General features: G+C 33.8%; 1 protein-coding gene and 1 pseudogene across 1 annotated transcript; one reads left to right on the top strand and one right to left on the bottom strand.

Moving 5' to 3' along the window:
• Positions 1 to 281: 281 nt before the first annotated feature.
• On the bottom strand, positions 282 to 3,590 carry LOC132047124 (auxin efflux carrier component 8). Its single transcript, XM_059438029.1, has 6 exons — positions 2,216 to 3,590; positions 1,269 to 1,449; positions 1,079 to 1,164; positions 826 to 983; positions 682 to 758; positions 282 to 586 (listed from the first exon to the last, which is right to left on the bottom strand). Exons 1-6 carry the CDS (start codon positions 2,721 to 2,723, stop codon positions 520 to 522), a joined length of 1,077 nt encoding a protein of 358 aa, XP_059294012.1. The 5' UTR covers positions 2,724 to 3,590; the 3' UTR covers positions 282 to 519.
• An 18,066-nt stretch (positions 3,591 to 21,656) lies between these two features.
• On the top strand, positions 21,657 to 25,154 carry LOC132047123 (probable pectate lyase P59; annotated as a pseudogene).
• Positions 25,155 to 25,256: the final 102 nt, after the last annotated feature.

Below are 25,256 nucleotides of genomic sequence, written 5' to 3'. Positions count from 1 at the left end.
GCTGACTATCTTAAAAGTTTCTTGACCAGGAACACCTCCTAGTTGTTCTCTTTGATTATCTAGAAACTCTTTTATCTCAAATATTTCAGTTCTTCTTTTTCTTTAGTCAACAGTTGTAATCTTGAAATTGTTTTATCCTAGTATGGTGGCTGGTTTAGTTATCTTGTACTTAGGTTTTATGTAATTTTATGTTTTAGAGAACATAAAATGGCATTCTCTCATCAATACCCGTTCATGTCATTCTTGTTCTCTCTGAAATGTTTGAACTTGGAGACTCTGCATTGACTAAGTTTGGATTAATTCATGTATGCTAGCTGATGTTTTAATATAATAAAGCAGCTGGTAAGATAAAATGAAACACATTCATCCTTTATTCTTTTATACAAGATCTATAGTTGCTAAGATTTTTGTCCTTTCTTCATTGTAATCCCTCTACAGTTGAATGTTGTTAGAGAAGAGCAAACTGTATCTCTGATGAATTTGTGAATAACTGCTAATAGTCATGACCATGTCTGAGTTTCATATTTCCAACAGGAAATAGTATGCCAAAGCAATTGGTATTGCAATCAGCATGCCAAAGATTACCCTGCAATCAGAATGAAACCACATTAGAAATCATATCTGCTTAAAATGTTCTTAGTGGAGGAGTTAAAAGTTTGAGATGATAATTGTATCTGGTACCCTGTACTTAAGATGGTTGGATGTACGTTATACTCCTTGGCAAACACAAAAGGAACGATTCCTTGGGGAAGGGCTGCCTGCAGTACAAAGTACATCATTGAGTAATCTGCCATGAGTTGACAACAGAAAACAATGTAGTTTCACCTGCACTATTGCCAATTTAAACAATTTTCCCCTTAGTCCAACAGCAATAGATGAGATAGCCATGAGGATAGGTCCAAGCACAAACTTCAATGCCATTGCTAATATTGCCTTTTTCGTTCCGCATGCTATAATACTAGCTTGGGATGCCATGAAAACACCTGTAGGATTAATGCAATATGAGTAGCTGGCATTTTTTCGTTTTCGGTAGTTCTCTAGCAATTCATGCGATGAGTGCTTATTTTATGTTGTGTACCTATGCTAAACATTGCCATTCCTAGCCCTCCATCTGAAAGTATTGATATTGATTGTTCAACAACTTTTGGCAGATTGACTCCCCACCTGCACTTCATTTTGTGTAAAAAGAAATAAGTCCATTGACTTTTAATTTGGATTTTCTGTAGAAGATAGGTTTTATGTTCTAGAGAGGCTTAGTAAGGCTTTACCTGAAGTGTATGCTTGACCAAATAACACTGGCCAGAGTTGCATGTGTATTAGGATTTATTATGAGTTTCCTTCCAACTGTTAGAAGAATTAGCATAATCGTTTTCTTCCTTGGGGATCTATCTTTTGCTTCCTCCTCCCCATCCTCTTCTAGTTCTGGTTCTTCAGGTACCTCTAGCTCAACTTTCAATGGCAGAAATAAATGTATAAGACAAAAGAGCTTGCATAATGATGCTTGCATGAATAGTCGACGCGTCGGAATGGTCATTACTTAAAACTTACTAATTGCTAACTTCAAGTGAGCTGTTCTTGTTTTTGTTTTGGTGGCTGGGGTTGGGTTTTTTTTTTTTGGGTGGGGGGTTTAAGGGAAAGGAAGGTGGTTGCATCATACTCCGGGGACCAATTATGGCTACTGTCTACTTTTTTCACTGTTGAAGGGGTTGTCTCAGCAAACTTCCTATTTGTTTCATTTAGGTGAGTTGAAAGTATTTGTCTCTCACAAGTAGATGAATCAATTCATTGTGGTAAAGCAAACCTATATTTCGTTGGAGACTGTTCACCTCTCAGTTCTTTAGCTTTTGCTGCCAAACTACATTAATATTTTTTAGGAGTGACTTATGTTATTTAAGAGATGAAGCAAGTTGATGGTTCTTTACTCTAATTTTGAATTTTGACTAGTTTTGAAAATGGGAAAAGAGCATCTCAGAAATTGAGCGCTGTCATGCTTCACGATATCACAAATTAGTTCATCTAGAAATCATATGTAGGCTAATCTGAAATTTGTGGGCCCAGAATAGGATTCTTTTTTCACTTGACACATTTACAATCTATTGCTTTTTGGTTCTTAACAGTTAAATTTGGAGAGCTTTAAATTGGTTCTGTTACAGGGATGCCATCCAAATAGATATTCTACGTTTAGGAGCCATTATTCTGTTATCTGTGTAAATACCTGCTACTTCTGAGGGTGATGTCACATAAGATTCTGTTGTTGCATTGAGCTCAAACAAGAGTAGGAGGAGGTTGTACCAAACTAAACTCTGCAGTGCAATTAGCTGCGCTAGTAATTCTGCTTCCGCATCACCAAAAATGGCCTTTATTAGCGGGATCCCCAAGATTAAGGTGTTTGGAAGGGTGGAAACTGAAAGACCTGTTATGATCCAAGTCAGGCTTCCTTTTGGCTTCAGTTTGGCAAAAACTGCCAGCAGAAAGACAGCAAGAAATTTTTGAATGAAATCTGCTAATAGAAGCTTCAGGTTTACTTTGTAGAGGTTGCTTCCTGATATCACTTGGAAGGACAATAAAGGTATTGAAAATTTCGCCACAAACTTATTGATGCCAGAGCATTGCTCTGGTGAAAAGAGTTTCCACCACTTGACTGATATATAGGCTAAGATCATGACAACATATAAAGGTATAGTGGCTACCACAACATGGTAGACATCAATTAGGGATATCATGGTATTTCTTGTAGATTTTCATATGTCGAAACCTTAGTAACAGGGCCTTTTATGCTGTTTGGTTTGCTTTATTGGCATATGATAGGAAAGTGACCACTACATCTTTCTGGTGAAGCTCTCTGACTAATCTTTTTGAGTTTTATCCCAGCATCTGTTGGTTATCATATATGAAAGTATTTACTTACCTATGGCTTTGTACCTTCACAGACAGTGCAGAAAGTAATCTGCTTTTTTAGTGCGTGCGTCTTCCCTCATGTAACACCTTTTTTAGGCTGTAAATTTGATATTACTGATGTTTACCATGCTTGCATGCTCAAAAGCCAGGTATCTAATCTTGTTTAGTCAAAAAGTTGATTCTAGTTGTCTTCATGTGGTTAAGCCCTTTTTGCTTATTTGTCTTTTGCTCATTTCTTCATGCGGCATAGATGTTAGCCTATACCTATATCAATAGGCTGAAAATAGTAAGCTATGCATGCTTTAATTTGTCTCCTGTTTCGTGCCCCCACTTGCACTTTATTTCCATGTTAGATTTCATTTAGGAAGAGGTATTTCACTACACTTTACATGCAGTGATACATGCAGTGATCTTTACTGCACCAAAATGCCTTACATTCGAACTATTTGTCTTTATCTTTGGTGGCAGCAAAATTCAGGAGGGAAAAATGTGTTAAGTTGATCCTGCCTAAGTCTCCATTTATGCAGTTGCATAGCCTTTAGCTGCCTGGTTATCTGAAAAAAGTAAGCTACGAGAATAAAGATGTAAATTGCAAAAGAAGTAACTGACTTGAAATGAGTAAATAACGTTCCTGAAGCAAGAATTTTTGATATATATGGTCAAAGTTTTGGAATAAGTATTACAGGGTTTTGCTTTTAGAGGTATGCAATTTTCACAGCCAAGTTCTGGTGCCTCCTTATTACTATTATTTTTATTATAGCTCTTTTTATTTTTGGGTATTCCTCCACTGTTACTCTTGAAATACGGGCAATCTAGCCAAGACACACCCCGGGGGTGGGGGTGGGGGGGGGGTTTGGTTTGCTTTTCTCTCTTAAAAGACAAATTATTTAGTTTTAGCAATATCGAAATCAAATGGATCTGAATAGAGTGAACTGAATGCAGAAGATTCACGTAGTTGATCCTAACCAGTTTCGAATTTGTGGTGTAATGAATTGATTGATCTAACGTTTTTCATGGAACGTTTCCTGATCCTCTTTGTCACATTAACATTTGGAATTTTTCCATGGTTGGGAGGGGAGCAGGGGTGGATCGACGTTTAGGCTTTACGGTTCAACATTTAAGGTTCTTATCATTGAACTAATTATATTTTTAAGATTATGAGTTCATATCTATTATTTATTGTAATTTTAGTAGATTTTTACACGTAAATATATGTTGCGCATAGGAAATATTGAGTTCAGATGAATCGAGTATATAAACTGCCCCTGAGGTGGGGAGAGTTGATTGGCTTTCTAATCAGGGGCGGATTTAGCATATATTATGGGGGTTCTTGGGAACCTCCATGTATTTGTGCGGATCCTATATTTGTATTGAAAAATTTAATAATTATATAAGAAATACGTTTTGGGAATTTATTAATAAAGTGTGTTGTTGGTTCAGTGGCAAAGAAGGAACTTTGTTTCTTTTGGTCAATGGGTTCGAATCCTTGGTCACCTATAGGTTTTTGTTTCGTCTCTTTGTATTTTTTAATTTGAAATGGGTTGGAATCCACAAGCATCAAATTCTGGATCCGCTCCCGTTTCTAATGATGATTATTTGCAGTTTCGAAATGGATGTACATTGCGATTCACATGCGTTTGACTGTTTATATGTACTTTTTTCTTTCTGTTTGACTGTTTATATTGTATGTTTTGCTTTTAACAAGTAAACTATTCTTAGAGGTAAGCTTAAGCTTAGCACATTCTTTACTCTCCGCAAAATATGCAGATCGCTTTTTCTGAAAAAAATGTTCTTTTGAAATGGTTTTCCCTTGTTAAAGAAGCCTTCTTAACAATGGACTTAATCCCTAGGAAATTACTTATCCGCTTTGATTTTGGCGAGGGCAATATTAATCAGAATAAATTAATCAAGAAACTGGACGAAAAAATGTTATTTCCTTTGTCTCAAATTATTTGTTATGGAAATTAAAAATAGTTGTCTCAAATTATTTGTCGTTTTAGGAGTTCACGACATAATTAATTATTTTTTCTTATTTTACGTTTAGTAAAATTTTGTCATTAGTTAAGATGACACATAAATAGAATAAACATTTAGTGGAGAGATAGTATAACTCTGACACAAATAATAATAAGTTAGTCAAGTATCCCTTCAAATTAATATTTCTTAAAGGACGTATAAAACAAAAAAGCAACAATAATTTGAGACGAAGGGAGTAGTATTTGAGGAAAAAAAAAACGTATTCGAAGTTCAAGTTGGTAAAGGCTCTTATTGGGGGCACCTAAATCAATTGTTGCTGTTTAAGAAAACAAGTCGCTTAACCTGAATTAGAAACTTCGAGTTACATATTTAAAATCAGTTTTTGAACTTAATTTGTGTGATGTTTTTTTACTATATATATTTCACTTGATTGTCACTTTTTCAATCACTTTGTTCATGTCGTTGTTTGCCGCCGTACAACTTTATGGTATGCCGCTGCCTTGTGGAGGCATAACGCAAGGGAGGAAGTAGAGTACTACTCCGTTCCATTTTATATGCATTAATAGTTAAAAAAAAAAAAAAAATACTATTGTAAACATTTATGTTATAGTTAATATATAAACTTTACCAAAGCTAATGTGAGATAATAAGTAAAAGATGACTACTTATTACAATTAGGAGACTTTACCAAAAAAAGGTAATGGAGATTATGAAATGTCATTTGCGTGATCTAAGCATTAGCCAATATATGTGATGTTTGTTAATCCACATTGAATTTGGTATATCAACCCACTAATGTAATGTTGATGTCGAATTAAATACACTACATCCAACCAAATGATTCCCAAGTTTCAAGTTTTTGCACTATTCAGTGTTCAATTGACAATAGAACTTTGTGCCATTTTGAAATTGAGTCAAAGTTTTGCGAAGAATCCTCGAACATTTTTGGACCCATAAACTCAGAAACGTAGTTCTATTTTATGGACGATATATGTTCACGGATTAGCTGCCGGGCCATTTGAGATAGTGTACACTTGGTTTTTTACTCTTCTCCATCCAAATACCAGGTATTAGGGTAATTATAGAAATGCCATGACTGTCATATCACAGTGCTGGGTCAAAATATGCTATATGTCCTGTATTTTTTTTTTTCACCAAATCCAAAACAGAGAAAATAAAATTCAGACCAGTGTCCCTAAAGCAAAAATTGTGACTTCAGTGACTATTGTTTGTACATCTTGCGGTTCTTGTATTTGGCGTGCTCCATCAAGAGAAAAATACCCAATGTATATTTGAATTATATCTATGAAATTATTAAGATTCTATTTAATGGTGAAAATGGGACAATTTCATGACGAGAATTTAGGAAAAATATGTAAGAAGCTACTTCTTACTTAATTATCTACTCCCAACTTACAGAGACAGGCTATAATTATAATTGTGAATTAAAAAAAATTGAATAAAATAAAATAAAGAGTTTGATTCAAAAAGTCGAAAAGAGTAAGTACTAAACTAATAAAAAGACTGAAACATAAGCTAATACAAGAAAAGATACGAAGAGATGCGTCCGCCCCCTATATATTTGATACCTAATAGATTTGAACTATGTATGAAATTATTTCGATACATTATACTTAGTGATTAAAGTTGAAATCCATGTGGTGACAATTATTAAAAATATTACCCTAACCTTGAATATTTTTTAAAATATTAGATAAATTCTGGTGAATGGTAAAGATGCGTACAAGATTGCCTGAATAAGTCCACTTGTTACGCTAACTTTTAGTGTGAGTCACTCTTCTTTTAGTTTGAGTTGCTTTCTTGGCGCCGCCTCAACAACATTGAAAAATTTAAAAGTGCCCAAATTCAGAGGGGCCTAATTTTTTTTAAAAGAAAAGATCGTGATATATAGTTTTCTACTTTTCTAGCTTTTTTAGATGCGAAGTTATTGTTTTATTATCGATTTGTTCTAACAATTCCTTTTCAATTGATAATATGCTAATTCATTCAATGTTTATCATTAGATCATATAGAATTGACAACAAGAATGGGTATGGATTGGCTCGATCAGGAGGTATCTTCAGGGTAATTGTTGAACATCAAAATTGATGATTAAATATTATATCAGATTTATAATTTAAATTAACTTAAATAATCCAAAGACTTTCTTGAACATTTTCCAGTGGAATTCCAAGAAGTTGATTATTCTCTTCTACCCTTGCTGGTTCATCAATACCCACGTTTGTTGGAGCGTTTGTAGTGGCGGCCAAAGGAATTTCATGAAGTTGATCATTTGTCACGTTTTCTCCAAGAAAATCAGCAATGTCTATCAGATTTTCTTGAACATTTTCCAGTGGGATTCCATGAAATTGATTATTCTCCTCCACCCCTACTAGTTCATCAATGTTTCCCACGTTTGTTGGATTTGCTTGAAAAGTTTCAATAGGCATCGTTAAATTGAAGGGATTATCGTCATGCAATTCATTCCATCTGTAGGAATCTGATTTGCACCAACTGCTGCATCATCATTTTATTCCATTAAGAAGAGATGGAATGAAGTCTGGTAAGAGAAATTAAAGTATGAGAAAAGTGATTAGAAGGTGGAAAATTGAGGGGTTGTAAAGTGTAGAGTTAAATCAAATAGCGACACAGATTTTATATTTCTTGAATTCAAGTGAAGTGAGTAGAGTTGCAGCGGGCGACGTATTTGAATAAGAATGGAGATATTCTTGATTCTTGAAATTTACTCCAGATTAAATCAAAATAGCGACACAGATTATATATTTCTTGAATTCAATTGAAGTGAGTAGAGTTGCAGTGGGCAACGTATTTGAATAAGAACGGAGATATTCTTGATTCTTGAAATTTACTCCAGTATTAAGAGTTTCTATATTTTTATATTTATTTTATTATGTTCGGATTATATTGTACACTTTTAGTCCTTAAGGACCCATTTGACCATGAGAATTATTCAATTTTTTTGAAAATTAACGTTTCGGCGTGAAAATTGGAAGACGCCAAAACCTTGTTTTCACTATTTTCACTTTTAGGTTTTATATGTTGCTTTTGTTTTTTCTATTTGGAATTTTACCCTAAATCTTTTATTTTTATAAATTTGACCCCATTAATATCGGTCAACAACTAGGGAAATACCCAACTTTTGCTTCTTGAATATTTCCCAATTTGTTTCTTGTTGGTGCCTTACATTGTTTGAGATTCAAGATTGTGATCTGATTACTTTATATGGTTTCCATTTATTTTCCTACCTCTGCCTTGCTTTGCAACAATTATGATCTGATCTTAAAGTGTGTGTATCACCTCTACCTCCACATGTGATGTCTGAATTACGTTGTAGAGAAACAACAATATCTGAATGTCATATATGAAATAGAACATTTCAATGTAATTCTTGCCAATTGACACTCTTTGGGAGTTAATCAGTTTGAACAAAATAATAAGCATTAGAGTTAATGAATATAGTTTCATATATTGCATAACATAACTAGGATTAGAGTTAACGAATATGATTTGGATAGAGGAAGAAAATAATAAGGATAATAAATTCGGGTAAATTAGTAAAGTTGGTGATTGTGCTAGTTTTAAAAAAAGTGATTTTTTTTTTTTTTTTTGGCCAAACACCTACTTATTAAATGTAGAGTTTAAGTTCTATATGTTGACTAGTGGGCATTTGGCCCGGGCTTAAAATTAAAATTAAAAGTTAAATTTTTAATTACTTTTTATTTTTTTCCCTCTTCCTTGTGACATTAAGCTATTGAAAGATTAGTTTGATTTTTTCTGCAAACTCTAGCACGGACCCAAAATCAAGATTAAAAGTTACAATTGCAATTATTTTTTATTTTTTCCCCCACTCATTATGGAATTAAATTATTGAAAGATTAGTTTGATATTTTCTGCAAACTCTTAAAAACTAAAGGCTTCCCATATATTTAAATTGCATAAAAATATTTGAAAATTGAACAAAAATTCTTTTTTTGTCCTAACTTTAGAACCCCCCCCCCCCACCCCCCCACCCCTTTTTTTTTTTTTTTTTTTTTTTTTTACCTTAAACCAAATACATGACATAAAGTCTCTTAATTTTTAACAACAGATATCCAATATAACATTTTCTTTAAAAAGAAAAAAAAATAGTTTGGTTCTAGAGACATCAATTAGATATGCTATATTTATTTGTTTGTTGAGATTTTAATGAGGTTACTTATAAATAAAAATAAATTTTTATACTTTATAAATGTTTGTAGATGTTAATTCAATTAAATTATACAAAGTATATTGAAAAGACGAAGAAAATTAATTACTTTTTTTTTGGGTGAACAATTACATTTCTTAATACAATTAGACTTTCCTTTTACTTTCTAAAAATTTACGTGAAGAGAAAATGACATTTTTTCCATTTGCTAGTTTAAATGTTACATTATTTTATAAAATGCATATTTTAATTATTTTCTCAAACACAAATGAAGATTCAATGCTTCATGATTCATTTAATCATGTTTCCCTATACTAACAAACACTGCCTAACATATTTTTTACCCCCGTAAAAAAATGATACTCAAAAAACATAACAAGTTTACTCTTTTTGTCACAAGATGTTGGACATTACTACTACTAGAAAACTAAAAATGTTTCATTAGCTACATATTCTCAAAGATGTTCTCAACATTTAAACTACTCCATCAAGTTCATATTATAATTTCTTTTTATGTAACTTTTAAGAGTATTTTATATATTAAGAAATATATTTATGAATTCATACCAAAAATTGAACTGCCTAACCACATAGTACGTCTTGCATTATTTTTTTTTAAGATGAACGCAATATAAACTACAACTTACATTGTTCATTATGCATAGAAAATGTAATTAAGTATGCGTGCATCATATTTAAAAAATAAAATATTATAATACACAAAATAATATCCAAAAAAGAAAGTTAATTTTGTTAAGCATGAACGATATGGGCAATCAACATACAAACCAACAAAACATGCCGATGAAAAGATTCAAATTTCAATAATGTTAACCAATGATTAGATAAAAAAAATATTTTAGATAACAATATCTAATCCAAATTGTTGGCAGTTTCGGCGGCTAAAACAGCAGCCTTTGAACGCCTTTATGCAGAACTAGAGGACAAAGGTGGGGATAAGAAGCTATTTAAGCTCGCCAAGGCGAGAGAAAGGAAGGCACGCGACTTGGATCAAGTGAAGTGCATCAAGGACGAGGATGGCCAAGTGTTGGTACAGGAAACCCGCATTAGACAGAGATGGCAGTCATACTTTCATGAACTCTTGAACGAAGGAGGGGACAGAGACATTGTGTTGGGAGACTTGGAGCACTCTGATAGGCGTCGCGACTTTGGATATTGTAGGAGTATAAAGGTTGAGGAGGTTAAGGGAGCTGTTCATAGGATGCGCAGGGGAAGAGCGACCGGACCTGACGAGATTCCTGGGGAATTTTAGAAGAATGCAGGCAGGGTAGGCTTGGAGTGGTTGATTGGGTTTTTAATGTCATTTTCAAGACAGCGAAGATACCGAAAGAATGGAGGTGGAGTACAATGATTCCCGCGTACAAGAACAAGGGAGACATTCAAAGCTGCAACAACTATAGAGGTATCAAGCTGCTAAGTCACACTATGAAAGTGTGGGAAAGGGTGGTGGAAATGAGGGTGAGGAGAGGTGTGTCTATTTCAGAGAACCAGATTGGATTCATGATGGGGTGCTCGACTGCAGAAGCCATTCATATTGTAAGGAGATTGGTGGAGCAGTATAGGGAGCGGAAGAGGGACTTACACATGGTATTCATTGACCTAGAAAAGGCTTACAACAAAGTGCCAAGAGAGGTCCTATGGAGATGCTTGGAGGCTAAAGGTGTACCTGTGGTGTACATTAGAGTGATAAAGGACATGTATGATGGAGCTAAGACCAGGGTAAGGACGTAGGAGGAAACTCGGAGCACTTCCCCGTTCGATGGGGTTGCGTCGGGGATCGCCCTCTTAGCCCGTTTCTATTCGCCTTGGTGATGGATGAATTGACGCGACAAATACAAGGTGAGGTGCCTTGGTGTATATTGTTCGCGGATGACATAGTCCCGATTGACGAGACCGCAACGGAGTTAACGATAAGTCGGAGGACCGGGAGACGAGACGTTGGAGTCTAAAGGATTTAAATTGAGTAGGACCAGACGGAAGAATACTTGGAGTGCAAAGTTCGGTGGCGTACCGCGTGGGCCGACGAGGAAGTGAGGCTTGGTACCTGTATTCAAAAGAAAGCAAGTTTCAAGTATCTTGGGTCTATTATATAGGAGATGGGGATATCGACGATGATGTTTCACATCGTATTAGTGCAGGGTGGATGAAATGAAGGCTCGCCTCCGGAGTCCTGTGTGATAAGAAAGTGCCACCAAAACTTAAAGGCAAGTTCTCCAAAGTGGCGGTTAGACCGACTTTATTGTACGGGGCGGAGTGTTGGCCAGTCAAGAAATTTCACGTTCAGAAGATGAAAGTCGCGGATGTAGCATCCCCTTTGGGAGGATACCACTTACGAAACAAAAGCTAATTTTACACTTACAACGTTTAAAAGAACTTATGCCAAAAGATATTCACAAAAATATTTAATAGCGGAAATAGGCCCTTGCGAAAACAAAGGGGTGAAAGTGCGACATTTTTCTTTTCCATTGTACCCTCTGAAAATTTCTTAGATGAATTACAATATCAGAATATCAATTTAAAATGGTAATTCCCTCCTCAAATAGTCAACACATTAAGAAACTTCGTTTCGGAATTAATATTTTCAAATCAACACTACAGCGGGTCCATAAGACACACGAAACTCAAACTTGCGATTATCGCAGAAACTAGTAGCTTCCTTTGTACATAATTACAAGGCAAAATATAAACCCGGTACATGGCATGACTTGGGTTGAAAGCACACCCTAAAATAGCAAAACAAGTCATCAAGTTCAAGCTACAAGCATATGGTCTTGTGTCCAACAAGCCTCCAAAATTTCATACATAAGAGCCACATATGAATCATGTACAAGTCCCCAAAATTTTACAAGACCTAGATACTTATGCAAATGTGATCTTCATTAAGGCTCCCAAAAGTCTACTCCAATTGGCCATCTTCAAGACTCTTCCCGTACATTACCTACGATAGAAAACAACTATCGCTAAACATAAAGCTTAGTGGTGTATAAACTTTGGGCTTGGAGCCATTAGATTCTCCAATTCCCTTATCTGTCATAGGTAGCTCAATAAGATAACAATAAATCAAGTAAACGAATATATTAAAGTATCAAATATCAAAACCTTGAAGAGTTTCCAAATGTCGAAATCAATATTCGAAGGTTCAAGTATCAAGAAAGCTTACAATTCAATTCAAGAGAGTTTGTCAAATAACCAATTTCGCCCGATATATACGTCATGCCATCACACTAAGCACAATCAATAACAAGATGGACCGAAGCCCCGAATCAAGAAGGGTCATCACCAATAAAATAAGAGAATCAAGAGCCATGTTGAAAGTGGCTTTCCATTCGTACTCGAGAATGGACGAAAATCCATCATCAAGACGAAATGTAAATCCAAAGTCAATATGGGCAAGATCCGAATCGAGAGGCATGCCGATATCGATGACAAAGTCACCTCAACAAGAAGGACAAAGTCCCAACAAGAATGCAAAATGATCAAGCAATTCGTACAAGTGGGCGATTCAGCGAACGTTTTGCAATACTTGAGAAAATAACCATACAATGATATAAGATGAAGAGTAAGGAAACAACCCATCAAGATACTTCAAAAATTTCAAAAAATTAAAGATATTCCAAGTTCAAGTTTATACACAAACCTTGGCGTTTTACCACACAACAAGTTCTACCACAACTCGCGAAGTTTAGATCGTACACGCCGTAGACCAACCAAAGTCCACTTCGTCACACAATTCCTCTTAGCTTGTACAAGAGCATATATACCTTAAATACACACAATCAAATATCTACTTAAGTTTAATAGTTTCAGCACGTCGAAAACTAAACAAGAAATCGATGAAAATCAAATTTTAAACTATCAAAACAGATGTTCGGACTTGATGATTTACACCGTCTTGTATGAAATTTTCAGTTTCAAAGGGGTAAACGGCAAAAATAGACTTTGTGGCCTTAATGAAAGTTGTAGATATATGTCTTAGGGTCTCAGTGGAATTCGAATCACTCCTATAGCAATTTTGTACAAAAAGATATGCTCAGAATACTAACAGCAGTACATGTAGGGTTTGCAAAACAAAATCTGGGCAGCACCTGCCCTGTACTTCCTCGCCCCTTTTCGAGTAAATACAAGCAAAACTGGGTTTTTAGTCCTGAACGAAAGTTGTAGGGCTATGAAATAGCTTTCTAGAACATCTTGAATCACTTAAAACGGAGCTTTATACAAGGAGTTATGCTAAAAACAGTAACAGCAGTCCAGTCTAAAAACGGGTTTGCAACTTACCTTAATCGTGTGGAGTTGTTTGGGGCTCAACCAAGGCAAGTCTTGATGATTGATTTAGTGGATGAATCTTGTGAGAGAAGAGAGGTTTTGGTGTTTTTCTTCCTTGTAGAAAACGAAATTGGAGGGGTGTGGTGGAGAGGATAAGAACTAAAGGGTATATATCTTACTTAGTAAGCTAAAGATGAAAAATAATAAAATAAAATAAAAAGGGCTGCCCACTTTTATGAATATTTAATCCATTTAATAAATTTAATAAGATAATCATAGTAGGTGTAGTTTATATAACTACACCATAACACTTCACACAAGTTTCAAATATCGTCAAGTTCTCATTCAAGAAGTGCGAAGTAAAATATACCCTTACTATCAAGATATGGTCAATAAAAAATGTGTTTGAGTTAGCAAGAAAAGAAAAAAGATCTTGGGGTGTTATAGCGGAAATGCGAATGCTGCGGTGGATGTGTGGGCACACTAGGAGGGATAGAATTATGAATGAAGATATCCGAGACAAGGTGGGAGTGGCATCGGTGGAGGACAAGATGCGGGAAGCGAGGCTGAGATGGTTTGGGCATGTGAAGAGGAAAGACACGGATGCTCCGGTGCGGAGGTGTGAGAGGTTGGCTATGGACAGTTTCGGGGGAGAGGTAAAGGGAGGCCGAAGAAATATTGGGGAGAGGTGATTAGACAGGGATATGCACAGTTTTAGCTCACCGAGGACATGACCCTTAGATAGGAGGTTGTGGAGGACTCGTATTAGGATAGAAGGCTAGGTGGCTTATCCTTTCACCATAGTAGTTGTAGTTTTGCTCATTTGTTTATTGCCATTTGATTCGCATTTGATTCTTGCTATATTTGTTGGGCCGTTGTACTTTGATTATCTTATTTATCTATAGTAATTAATGCTTCTTTCTTTCCGGACTGTTCTATCATGACTTTCTCACTTTTGTTATTCCTTATTTTCATATTGTTTTTGATATGCTTGGTCCTATCTGACCTTTTGTCTTGTTTTCCTCTCTTCAAAGGGTCTTTCGGAAAGCAGCCGACCACCTTTCAAGGGTGGGGGTTAGGTCGCACAGACACTCTACCCTCCCCAGACCCCACATGGTGGGATTATACTGGGCTTCTTCTTGTTGTTGTTGTTGTTGTTGAATATCTAATCCAAATTAAGACCAACTTTATCTATTAAATTTTCAAAGTTTCACACTAAACAATTAAAGAGCTGTTAATTAGAGAAATTTCAATTTTTTTGTGCAATACATGTTTTAATTAAGGTAACTGCAAATGTGGTGTACTCTCTCATTCAAATTATGCATAGTGACATGTTTTTTTTTAAATTGACATCATCACAATTCACAATTTCTTAAGCGTAAAAAGAGGACCTTAAAATTTTCTAAATTTACCAAAATTTGGTGTGACGCCTTAAATAATAAAGAAATAAAGTAGGACTAAAAATAAGCCATATGAAGAAGTTATAGGACATGTCATCACCTTCAAAAAGTTAGTCTAAGGGATTTTCTATAATAAAAAAGGCTTAAAAGTGCCTTAATATTTCTAAAACACTCCATAGTAGAATAAACAATAAAAGACAAATATAGGAATAAATTTGGAAGAGGAAACCTTTAGTTGGCAACGTTAGTTGTAATGTATCCAAGGACTCCAACTAAGTACTACAAAAAAGTTAGATTGACCCTTATTATATATAGTAATGTTGTAAGAATATATATATATATACAATCAGGTTGTTTATAAGGTAATAATAGACGAATGTTTTCATAAACTTTAATTGAATTAGTTGTTATTACATGTGAATTTCCCTTTTAATATAACTCAAATTCTGACATGTATAAGTTATTCTCTAACCAGCTTCTTGTTTGCAGCGGGTAGTGCTGAAATTAATACGTTATACCGCACCCTTCTTCATTTTTCTTCTCTATTTGGCCCTTAATACATCCTTCTTAGAGTTAATTCCCTAAAAAGTCATTCATGTTTTGAGAGATAATAGTCAAAATACCCCCCAACGTTTGACCAAAATGCCAACTACACACCTAACCTTTGCGTTGGACCTATTACCCCCTGGATAATTTTTTTCAGTATTAAAATGCCCCTTTTTTGGATGTGGACAAGAGCGTGACTACACCGCTCGGTGGCGCGTTATAGCCTTTAAAAAAAGCATCCGATGTGTTTTAAAATGCCAACGGGACTGTAGATGCCACATAGATAAATTTAAATTCCCTCCATTTTTAGGCTACTTCATCTTCTTCTTCACCTATTTAACACCCATCTCCATTTTTTTGGTCAAAATAATACCCATTATAAATTTAGAGCTAGGATAGTGATTATTCTTATAATCACTGTTTTTCCAAATCAAATTCACAAAAAAAAAAAAAAAAAAAATCAAGAAAAAAAAAACCAAAAAAGGGAAAAAAAAAAAAAGGTTGAAAATATAATCTTGTTAAAGAAAATCGATTGAAAGTTGCTTGTTTGGAGTTGCTACTTGTTGCTTGGTTGGAGTTGTTTAAGCACTAATTCTTTGATTTAGGAGAAAACTAAACTCCATTGTTAGAATTTGGAGAAAGCTATGAAGAACACAAGTGGGTTTTCTTAAAGGGCAATTCGTTAATTGCCCTTCGTTTGGGGTGGTCTTTAAATTTTGCCCCTCATATTTGAAATCTTTAAATTTTGCCCTTCGGCTAAAACCCATAGGTTCCAGTTCGAACCCACGCGATCAAAAATTTGAAAAAAAATTCGCAAGGTAGTTAAATTTCGCTATGCCCCCAACGGCGCACTGGCGCGGAAGGAATTAAAAAGTTATGCCGGACCCCGGCATACTTATGCCTTATGGGCGGACTTGGCATAAGTATGCCGGGTCCGGATAACTTTGATAATTCCTTCACAAAGTATGGGCGTCGGTCCCAGATAAAAGTTTGCCCATTAAATTTTGCCTTATAAGGCAAACTTTTGTTATACCTTAAGGAAAACTTACGCCTTACGGGGCATACTTTTAGTTATGTTTTATGGACACACTTTTAGCTAAGGCAATACTAAAAGTTTCCCTTGAAAAGTTAAAAAAATATATATATATATGCTCAAGGAAAGTACGCACCCGGAGACTTTTAGTTGTGTTCAACTTCAAAAGTACGTCGAGGGGGTACTTTTAGTTGTGTTTAAGTAAAAGTCGCGTGGGAGGGCAGACTTTTAGTTATGTTTAAGTAAAAATCACGGAGAGACAGACTTTTAGTTGTGTTTAAATAAAAGTACGCATGAAGGAGACTTGCCTTATATATATATATATATATATATTTACTTTTCAAGGTAAACTTTTAGTTATGCCTTAACAAAAGTAAGCCCCAAAGACATAACTAAAAGTATGCCCATAATGCTAAAGTTTTTCTTAAGGCATAACTTAAACTTTGCCTTATAAGACAAAGTCTATGCATTAAGGAAAAGTTCTTGCCTTATGGGGCATAATTTTGTTATGCCTTAACTAAAATTCTGCCCCACAAGGCATAACTAAACTATGTCTTAGGAAAAATTCTGCCTTATGGGGCAGACTTTTAGTTATGCCGGATCCGGCATAACTTTAGCTTTTCCTTAAAGATTGTATGCCGGATCCGGCATACTCTCTCGATCTGCCTTGCGAAATTATTTTTTATTTATGCTTGAGCGGGGTTCGAACCCTTAACTTTATGTATTCTTGATTGTTTGATCAAATTAATGGATGAAATTTGTTCTACTTTGGTGTTAGGAAGCTTCCTTTCACATTTGAATTTTTTTCCCAAATCAAATTCAAAAAAAAAATCAAAAAAAAAGGTTGAAAATCTGGAAAAAAAAAAAAAAAAGGTTGAAAATCTAATCGTTAAAGAAAATCGATTGAAAGTTGCTTGTTTGGAGTTACTACTTGTTGCTTGGTTGGAGTTGTTTAAGCTAAGCACTAATTCTTTGAGTTGATTTGGGGAGAAAATTAAACTCCATTGTTAGGAATTTGGAGAAAACTATGAAGAACACCAAGTGGGTTTCTTTAAATTCTTAATTGTTTGATCAAATTAATGGATGAACTTTGTTCTACTTGGTATTAGGAAGCTTTCTTTCACATTTGGGTTTTTTGGATCAAATTTGAGGAAGTTGGTGTGATTTTTTTTTTTTCAACTCCTAATGAAGATGATGATGATGATGATGTTGATGAAGATGAAGAAGAATTGGGTATGGGTTTTTGGATCCTCATACTGAAAATGGAGTGTGGAAAATTGAGAGATTTTTTTTTTTTTTTTGAAGAAGAGTAAATGGATGGAGGAAGTTGGGGAAATTAATAAAAAATGAAATTAAAGATGTGGCAAGACGCTGGGTGCGCGTGTGGACAAGCACCGTAAATAATTTGAGGTTGTCATATTGGGTACCACATCAAAGAAAAAAGGGCATTTTAATATTGAAAAAAATTGTCCAAGGGGGTAATAGGACCAAAGCAAAGGTTCGGTGTGTAGTTGGCATTTTGGTCAAACGTTGGGGAGTATTTTGACTATTATCTCCATGTTTTGACAATTATCTCCTAATATCACTTTTGTTTCTTTTGGGACTAGAATATCACTTAAATATCACAATTTTTCTCAAAAAATACTAAACATAACAAAACCCTTCTTCTCTCCTAGTTGGCATGCCATATCACATTATTATTTTTTTAATAAAAAATTAATGAAATAATTTCAAAGACCTCCTCCAAGTTTGTCTTGATAACACTTAGTTCTCTTGTTGTTTTAGATATTTACACTAACCTCCCTTATTTTGATTTTTGTAACCAAACTTGTTTAAATAATAAAAAATCTATATATTCCAAATTTACCCTTTTATAACTTAATTATGGTTCATAACAGTTCTCTCCCCTAAAATTGTTAGGTATTATATTAATAGTTAGGCTAAAAATGTACAACTATCTTATAGCTAAATAAGAAATCCTAAATTCTAGTGTTAATGTAATATATTTTTTCGGTAGTATTAATGTAATATCACTGTGACAAATCCTAAATTCTAGTGTTACGGTAATATTTTTCTTTGTTCTTATAATCATGTTATTAATAACAATATTTAGTCTAAAATGAGCACATCTCGCTTTTACAATTCAGGGGGTGAGATGAATAATCGATTTTTTAAATTCTTATAGTTGTATAATGCAATAAGTTTTAAACTAATTATTTGGGTAGAAGGAGCATAATTATATTTACGAAAAAGGATTGGAAACTGTATATACAACATGAGACTTTAAAAATTATCAATGAAGCCCAAGCTTTTTGAATCAATTTTCATATCACAATTGTTGAATGTCATGTTTTAGCGTTTGAGATTAAAATTTTCAAGCACAATAAAAAAAAAAACCCAGCACTTTACCTATAAAATTAGATAGTTATAAATTAGAAAAAAATCTTACGATCAATGAGAAGCTATTATTATCAAAAGTTTAAACATTATAAATAAGGTTACAAAAGGGTATATTAGGAACATAAATAATTTTTAGTATTTAAAATTAGTTTGGTTACCAAAGAATCAAAATAAGGGAGGCTAGTGTAAAGGAAACTAAGTGTTATAAAGACAAACTCGGACGGAGGTCTTTGAAAGTATTTTATAAGTTTATTATTAGAAAATAAAATTTTACTGTAACATGGCATGCCAATTAGGAGAGAAGGAGGTTTTGTAATGTTCAGTATCTTTTGAGGAAAATGTGATAGTTGAGTGATATTCTAGTCCTCACAGAAACAAAAGTAATATTAGGAGGCAATTGTCAAAACATGAGTGACCTTTTAGAGAATTAAATCTCTCATTTGATAACTCTATGTTTGTAAGAGCGTTCATGGTGTAATCATTCCACTAAATTTCCTTCATTCATGGACATTAAAAATCTACTATTTGGAAAGTCATCTAGGAATTGGATTTGCATATAATTGGACCTAATTACATAATATTACATGTATTTGTTTTATGGAATTCAGTATAATTAAAGAGTGCAATTACATCTCCAAATCTTATATGGTTTACACTGCAATTACAATCTAAGATATTTTTTCTAAATATTTTTTTTGTTTCTTCATATAATATTACTATTTTTTTTACGAGCTAAGGATTTATTGGTAACAACCTCTCTATCAAGGTAAGTTCTGTGTACACCTTACCTTCCCGTGCATTCTACTTGTGGGACTACACTAGTATTGTTGTTGTTGTTGTATTACTAGTTTTTTTTTTTTTTTTTTTTACACTATTCTCTTCCATTTCTCTTATTCACTTGTTTCAACCTTCCAACACGTTATTTATGGTGTGGTTTCATATAGTTTTGCAACTTCTCATATTTTGCTTCTTCCTTTTTTATTTTTCTTTGTTTTTCTTAGTTGTTAAACATGATTCATATTTTCTCAAGCGTTGTTTTCTATTCATTTGTACAAATACCTATAAAAATTATATTCTATGCTCATATTTATCTTTTAGTTATTTAAAAAGTGCAATAAATCATAACTTTCATATTATATTTATATGAGTTGGTAAAAAATATTAAATTCCCAATTGAACTATTATTGATTATTTAAAGCTAAGATACTATTTATTTGAAAGATATTCAAGATACTGCTTATTTTTTCTTTACTATATCAGTGTCAATTTATAATTATTTAATTTTTTATTTTAAAGAAGAATATGTAGTCTAAATTTCTAGTAATACATAATATTTAATATTTTTTACATATATATGTATTTGTCACATATTAAAGTTTGTTTACTTCTTCATCTGAAAAGAAGTTTATTTGACTTCTTATAAATAATTTTATCCTTAAAATAATATGTGATAATGTAATTACATCTTTTAAACCAAACTAGTTTTTTTCTTTCTAAAATGACTCAAACGTGTCATATAACTTTCATCGTACTAATATTCTTCAAAGAGCAACTTTTCCAAAAGTTTCAGTCAAAAATAAAAATTACGAGTTTGTGTGAACTGTGACGTTTTAACTTAGCGTTAAAGGAGGTGTGTAAAAAATGTACGTAACTTGTAAGGGCAAGAACACTTGGATGGACGTAGTTAATTAATTCAGACTCCATGCAATTGAAACAATTAAATAGATGCTGACTGGGAGAGCATATATATGTGATTAAGCAGCTAATATCAATCCCAAGATTGAGTCCATTACTGTAATCACCTGGGCTGCTACAATATTGTAAAAATAACACAGATGGCAACAAAAAGGATTGGTTGGACAGGAGGTATCTTCAGGGTAATGGTTAAAAAGCAAAATTGATGATTAAATAGTATATCAGATTTGTAATTTAAATAACGTAAATAATCCAAAGACGTTCTTTAATTAAAGTTCATTTGGATGTGAGAATTCAAATATATGGTTAGCTAGGGGTGTTCACGGAAAACCAAAAAAAATCGAACCAAATCGAAAAAAAAAAAAAAAAAAAAAAAAAAAAAACACCTTTTGGTTTGATTTGATTTTGATTTTTAATTTTAGAAATCGAAAATTTGACTTGATTTTGATTTTAAGCAAAAATAACCGAAATAACGGAACCAAACCGACAATATAAATATCTATCTAAAAATTATAATTTTTATATAAATGATGTCATCCAATTTGTTACTAGTTTAATTATTATATGTGATTTAATAAATATTAGATTAATACGCAATTGGTAATCTTCGATTTTTAATTACTCTACGTACATCAAATACTTCTTTAAGAGGAAAACTAAAATGAGGGATATGAGAGTTGATAAGTAAGCAAATCGTGCATTCCTCTTTTAACATGTGAAACTTACTATAAACATTTCTTTGATGTTGTGATTAATATTTTAAACTTTACCAAAACAAATGTGAGATAATAAGTAAAAGATGATTACTTATTACAAGCCAGAGACTCTACAAGAAGAAAGAAGAAAAAAAAAAAGGCAATGGAGATTATGATTTATGGGTAATATCATGTAGGTGATCTAAGCATTGACTAATATGTGTAATGTTTGTTAATCCAGATTGAATTTGGTACAAAATACTTAATTGTTACATATCAACGCACTAATGTATTTTTAAAGTACCAAAACACAATAGAACATCGTACTTCCTGAAATTGAGTCAAACTTTTTACGAACAATCTTCGGGTATTTTTGGACCATAGGCAAGTAATGCAATTAACCATGCACTTGTATAAGCTGTTTGCCTTTGAAAGAAATGGCTATGCGCATCTTACGGTATTTGTCATTTAATTTGTCCATTAGCATTTAGTATTTAACCAACATTTTTTGCCAGAAAAAAACACATCTTTTTAACGTTGTTGCTTTTTTAGGCTACAACAAAGAGGGTCTCACCCCTAAACATCCAAAGGGTTTGACCCAATTAAGACCTTCTTTCATATATTTTAAAAACCAAGAAAACTTCAACTGTGATTCTTAATTAACTATAAATTCTAATTAATGACAGGATCTAAGCTGATATATTTGTGTCTGTTACTATTTTCCACATTTTTGGCAATAAATGGCCACATTGGTGACTTTGATGACGTGTGGCGGAGGAGAGCCCAGGAAGCTGATGAATGGGCCCTTCAGGCCTATAAGCCCGACCCGATGAATGTCACCCTTGCATTTGCCAAGCAAACTAGGGAGTACGTTCATTAATTTCCTCCCTCTCTAATTTCTAGTAGTTCTTTTTTGTTTGTTGTGCTTATAACCTTGCAATTATAGTAACATCAATAATTAATTTAGGTGGCATTTGTCCATAAAAGATGCCTCGAAATCTTTCTATAGTTTCTTCTCTTTCTTTTCTTTTTTTTCAAAAATGTGCCCCTTCAACAAGTTTTACAATTTTATCCAAAATACTATTTTTTGCAATAACTTTTCTTTTCTCCAAAAAATTAACAAATGGCTCTTCAACTATTTACTCTATTAAATATGACACCACCACAATTTGTGGAGTCGAAATATTTATCCTTTCATTTATAGCAATTTTTACGTTGTTTCTTGTTATCTAATTTAATATTAAAAGATTAAGAATTGGATATTTAAATTGAGACAGAAAATTAGATTTTTTGACCCTCATACACTGAACGCTTTCCAAAGAGAGTAGCATTTTAGGAAATTATAAATATTGTAACGCAAAAAAGGTCCAGAATGCAATTTTACAATGCATAACCATCTGATCCTGTAAGAAATATTTCTAGCATCACAAAATTCAAATTCATTCAAACTGGCTAACAATTTAATTTCTGGACTCGATTACTGATCTTTTTAACAAAAACTATAAAACAGGACCTTGGAGGACATAAACGAAGCGAAGAAGCTGGCAACAAATGAAACAAGGAGACAATTAAAAGGAGACAAAAAATACAATGGACCTTGTTTAGTCACAAACCCAATTGATAGGTGTTGGAGATGCCAACCAAACTGGGCTGACAATCGTCAAAGATTAGCAGATTGTGCAATGGGGTTTGCAAAAGGGACCACTGGTGGAAAAGCTGGTGATATCTACATTGTTACGGACAATTCGGATGACAGTAGCGACCCAAAACCAGGAACTCTCCGTTACGGTGTAATTCAAAAAGAGCCATTGTGGATTATTTTTGCTAAAAGCATGAACATTAGGCTGACTCAAGAACTCATAGTGCAAAGTGATAAGACCATTGATGGCCGTGGAGTTAACGTTCACATTGCAAATGGCGCAGGTATATATAGATACGAACGAATTTTAAGCGTTTGGATAAGTGCATAAATAATTAGGCTGATCAAACTAGCTTATAAATTTTTTTAGTTTATATACGTGTTTAATAAAAACTAATAAATGTGTTAAATTTAAAGTTTATGTGTTACGAACTTACTAAGCATTACCCATAGCTCGTTTTAGTTGGTACTAAAATCGCAATTAAATATACATATTTAATAAATTTCCTAGTATAAATACACAGTCTAAGCAAAAGTTACTGAATTCGTTGAACCCGTACCTGATAGTGTAGCTCCACCCTACATACCCAAAACGTTTATAAGTCAAACTCGGTCAAAAGTCAAAAGTTGGTCACCCCTAACTTATGAGTTTTCAGGTAACAATCACTTTTGATTTTGATCAAATCTTTTACTATTTTATACCAAATATTTTAACCATGTGTACGTCATTTTTCCTTTTCCATACAAAAATATATACATTTTTTTGTAAAGAGATAGTTTAAGGGCATTTTGGTTATTTTAACAAAGGACAGTTTCAGTATTTCTATTCAAATATGTAAGTGCTTATTAATTGATAAAAAGTCGATGCTTGTCAACTATTTTTAATCAGCTACAACTCAAACGAACTTCTAATCATATTATGTCTGGACAGGTATCATGTTGATACGTCAAGAACGTAATCATCCACGGTCTCCACATACACGACATTCACGAAGGCAATGGTGGGTTGATCAGAGACGCCGTGGACCACATTGGCCAACGGACAAAGAGCGACGGAGATGGTATTTCTATATTTGGTTCGTCAAATATATGGGTCGATCATGTGTCAATGTGGCGTTGTTATGATGGGCTTGTTGATGCTGTGGAGGGATCCACTGCTGTTACAATATCTAACAGTCACTTCACTGATCATAACGAAGTTATGCTTTTTGGTGCGAGTGACAGTTCTTCAATTGATCAAAGGATGCAAATCACTGTGGCTTTTAATCATTTTGGGAAGAGATTGATACAGAGAATGCCTAGGTGCAGATGGGGTTTTATTCATGTTGTTAACAATGACTATACTCATTGGAATATGTATGCTATTGGTGGTAGCCAACATCCCACTATTATTAGCCAGGGTAATCGTTTCATTGCTCCACCTGACCAGTTCAAGAAAGAGGTAATTAATCAAACATTCCCATTCAATTTTTTGTGGCTTCTTGGTTAACCTCAAGTAGTTTGGGCATGAATATGGAAGAATCTTCACACTGTATCACTTAAAAGATAACTATACCAACTGACCATAAAGAGTGAAAGTAGTAACTTCGAAGATAACTAAAAGATAACTAAAAGATAACTATAGACGATGCTCCATAAAAAGTAGGACTTGTAATATGAAAAATAAGACAAGTTACCTTACGATACAACAACATACTCCCACAAGTGAGGTTTAGAGAGGGTAGAATGTACGCAGAACTTACGGTAATATGATAAAATAAATCGACAGTGTAGAATTTCTTTTACATTGTCGGCGCATATAAGTTATATCCCTAGAAAATAAGGCAAAGTACTTATTACAAGTTAAACATGCAGTGTAAAAATCCTTTACATTGTCGGCGTATACAAGTTACGTCCACTTGGGGCTGAGGTATAATAGCTCTGGTTTCCATATTATTGCTGATCTTTGCATCTGGATTTTTTTTTTCATGTGCAAATGCAGGTAACAAAGAGGGACTATTCCCCAGAATCAGTATGGCAACAGTGGACTTGGAGATCACAAGGTGATCTATTCATGAATGGAGCCTTCTTTGTTGAATCTGGAGATCCAGATTGGACCAAGAAACACATCGACCTTTTTGATGGGATTGCATCAGCCTCAGGGGATGACGTCACTTGGATTACAAGGTTTTCAGGCGCACTAAATTGCAAGCCAGGACAAGCTTGTTAAGAGAGTTTTGTCCTATACATATTATCACCACAGCGAAGTCGTTGTCATCATATATATGTCCTTAGTTTTACGCTGTATGCACTTATTGTATCAAAATTCTTTGTAATTTTGAGTTGTTAAGGATTACAAAAGCACAACGAAATGAAAAAGGGACTAAAAATTGCAAATTCATACCAATTTACTGGCTATGCAACTCTGCGTCGATGCTTTGGTTCGCAAATTTAGATGCAATCTCTATATCAGTACGCAGTTTGTTAAAAGCTAAAAAGAAAA

Source organism: Lycium ferocissimum, chromosome 2 (assembly GCF_029784015.1).
Source record: "Lycium ferocissimum isolate CSIRO_LF1 chromosome 2, AGI_CSIRO_Lferr_CH_V1, whole genome shotgun sequence".
Taxonomy (NCBI): Eukaryota; Viridiplantae; Streptophyta; class Magnoliopsida; order Solanales; family Solanaceae; genus Lycium; species Lycium ferocissimum.
This window is presented reverse-complemented; position numbering and strand designations above follow the sequence as displayed.

Coding starts and splice junctions, on each gene's coding strand:
- LOC132047124 (XM_059438029.1), bottom strand. CDS start 2,723: ATGATATCCCTAATTGATGTCTACCATGTTGTGGTAGCCACTATACCT. Junction 1,450..2,215: donor ATCACCCTCAGAAGTAGCAG/GTATTTACACAG, acceptor TGCCATTGAAAG/TTGAGCTAGAGGTACCTGAA. Junction 587..681: donor CCAACCATCTTAAGTACAGG/GTACCAGATACA, acceptor TTCTGATTGCAG/GGTAATCTTTGGCATGCTGA.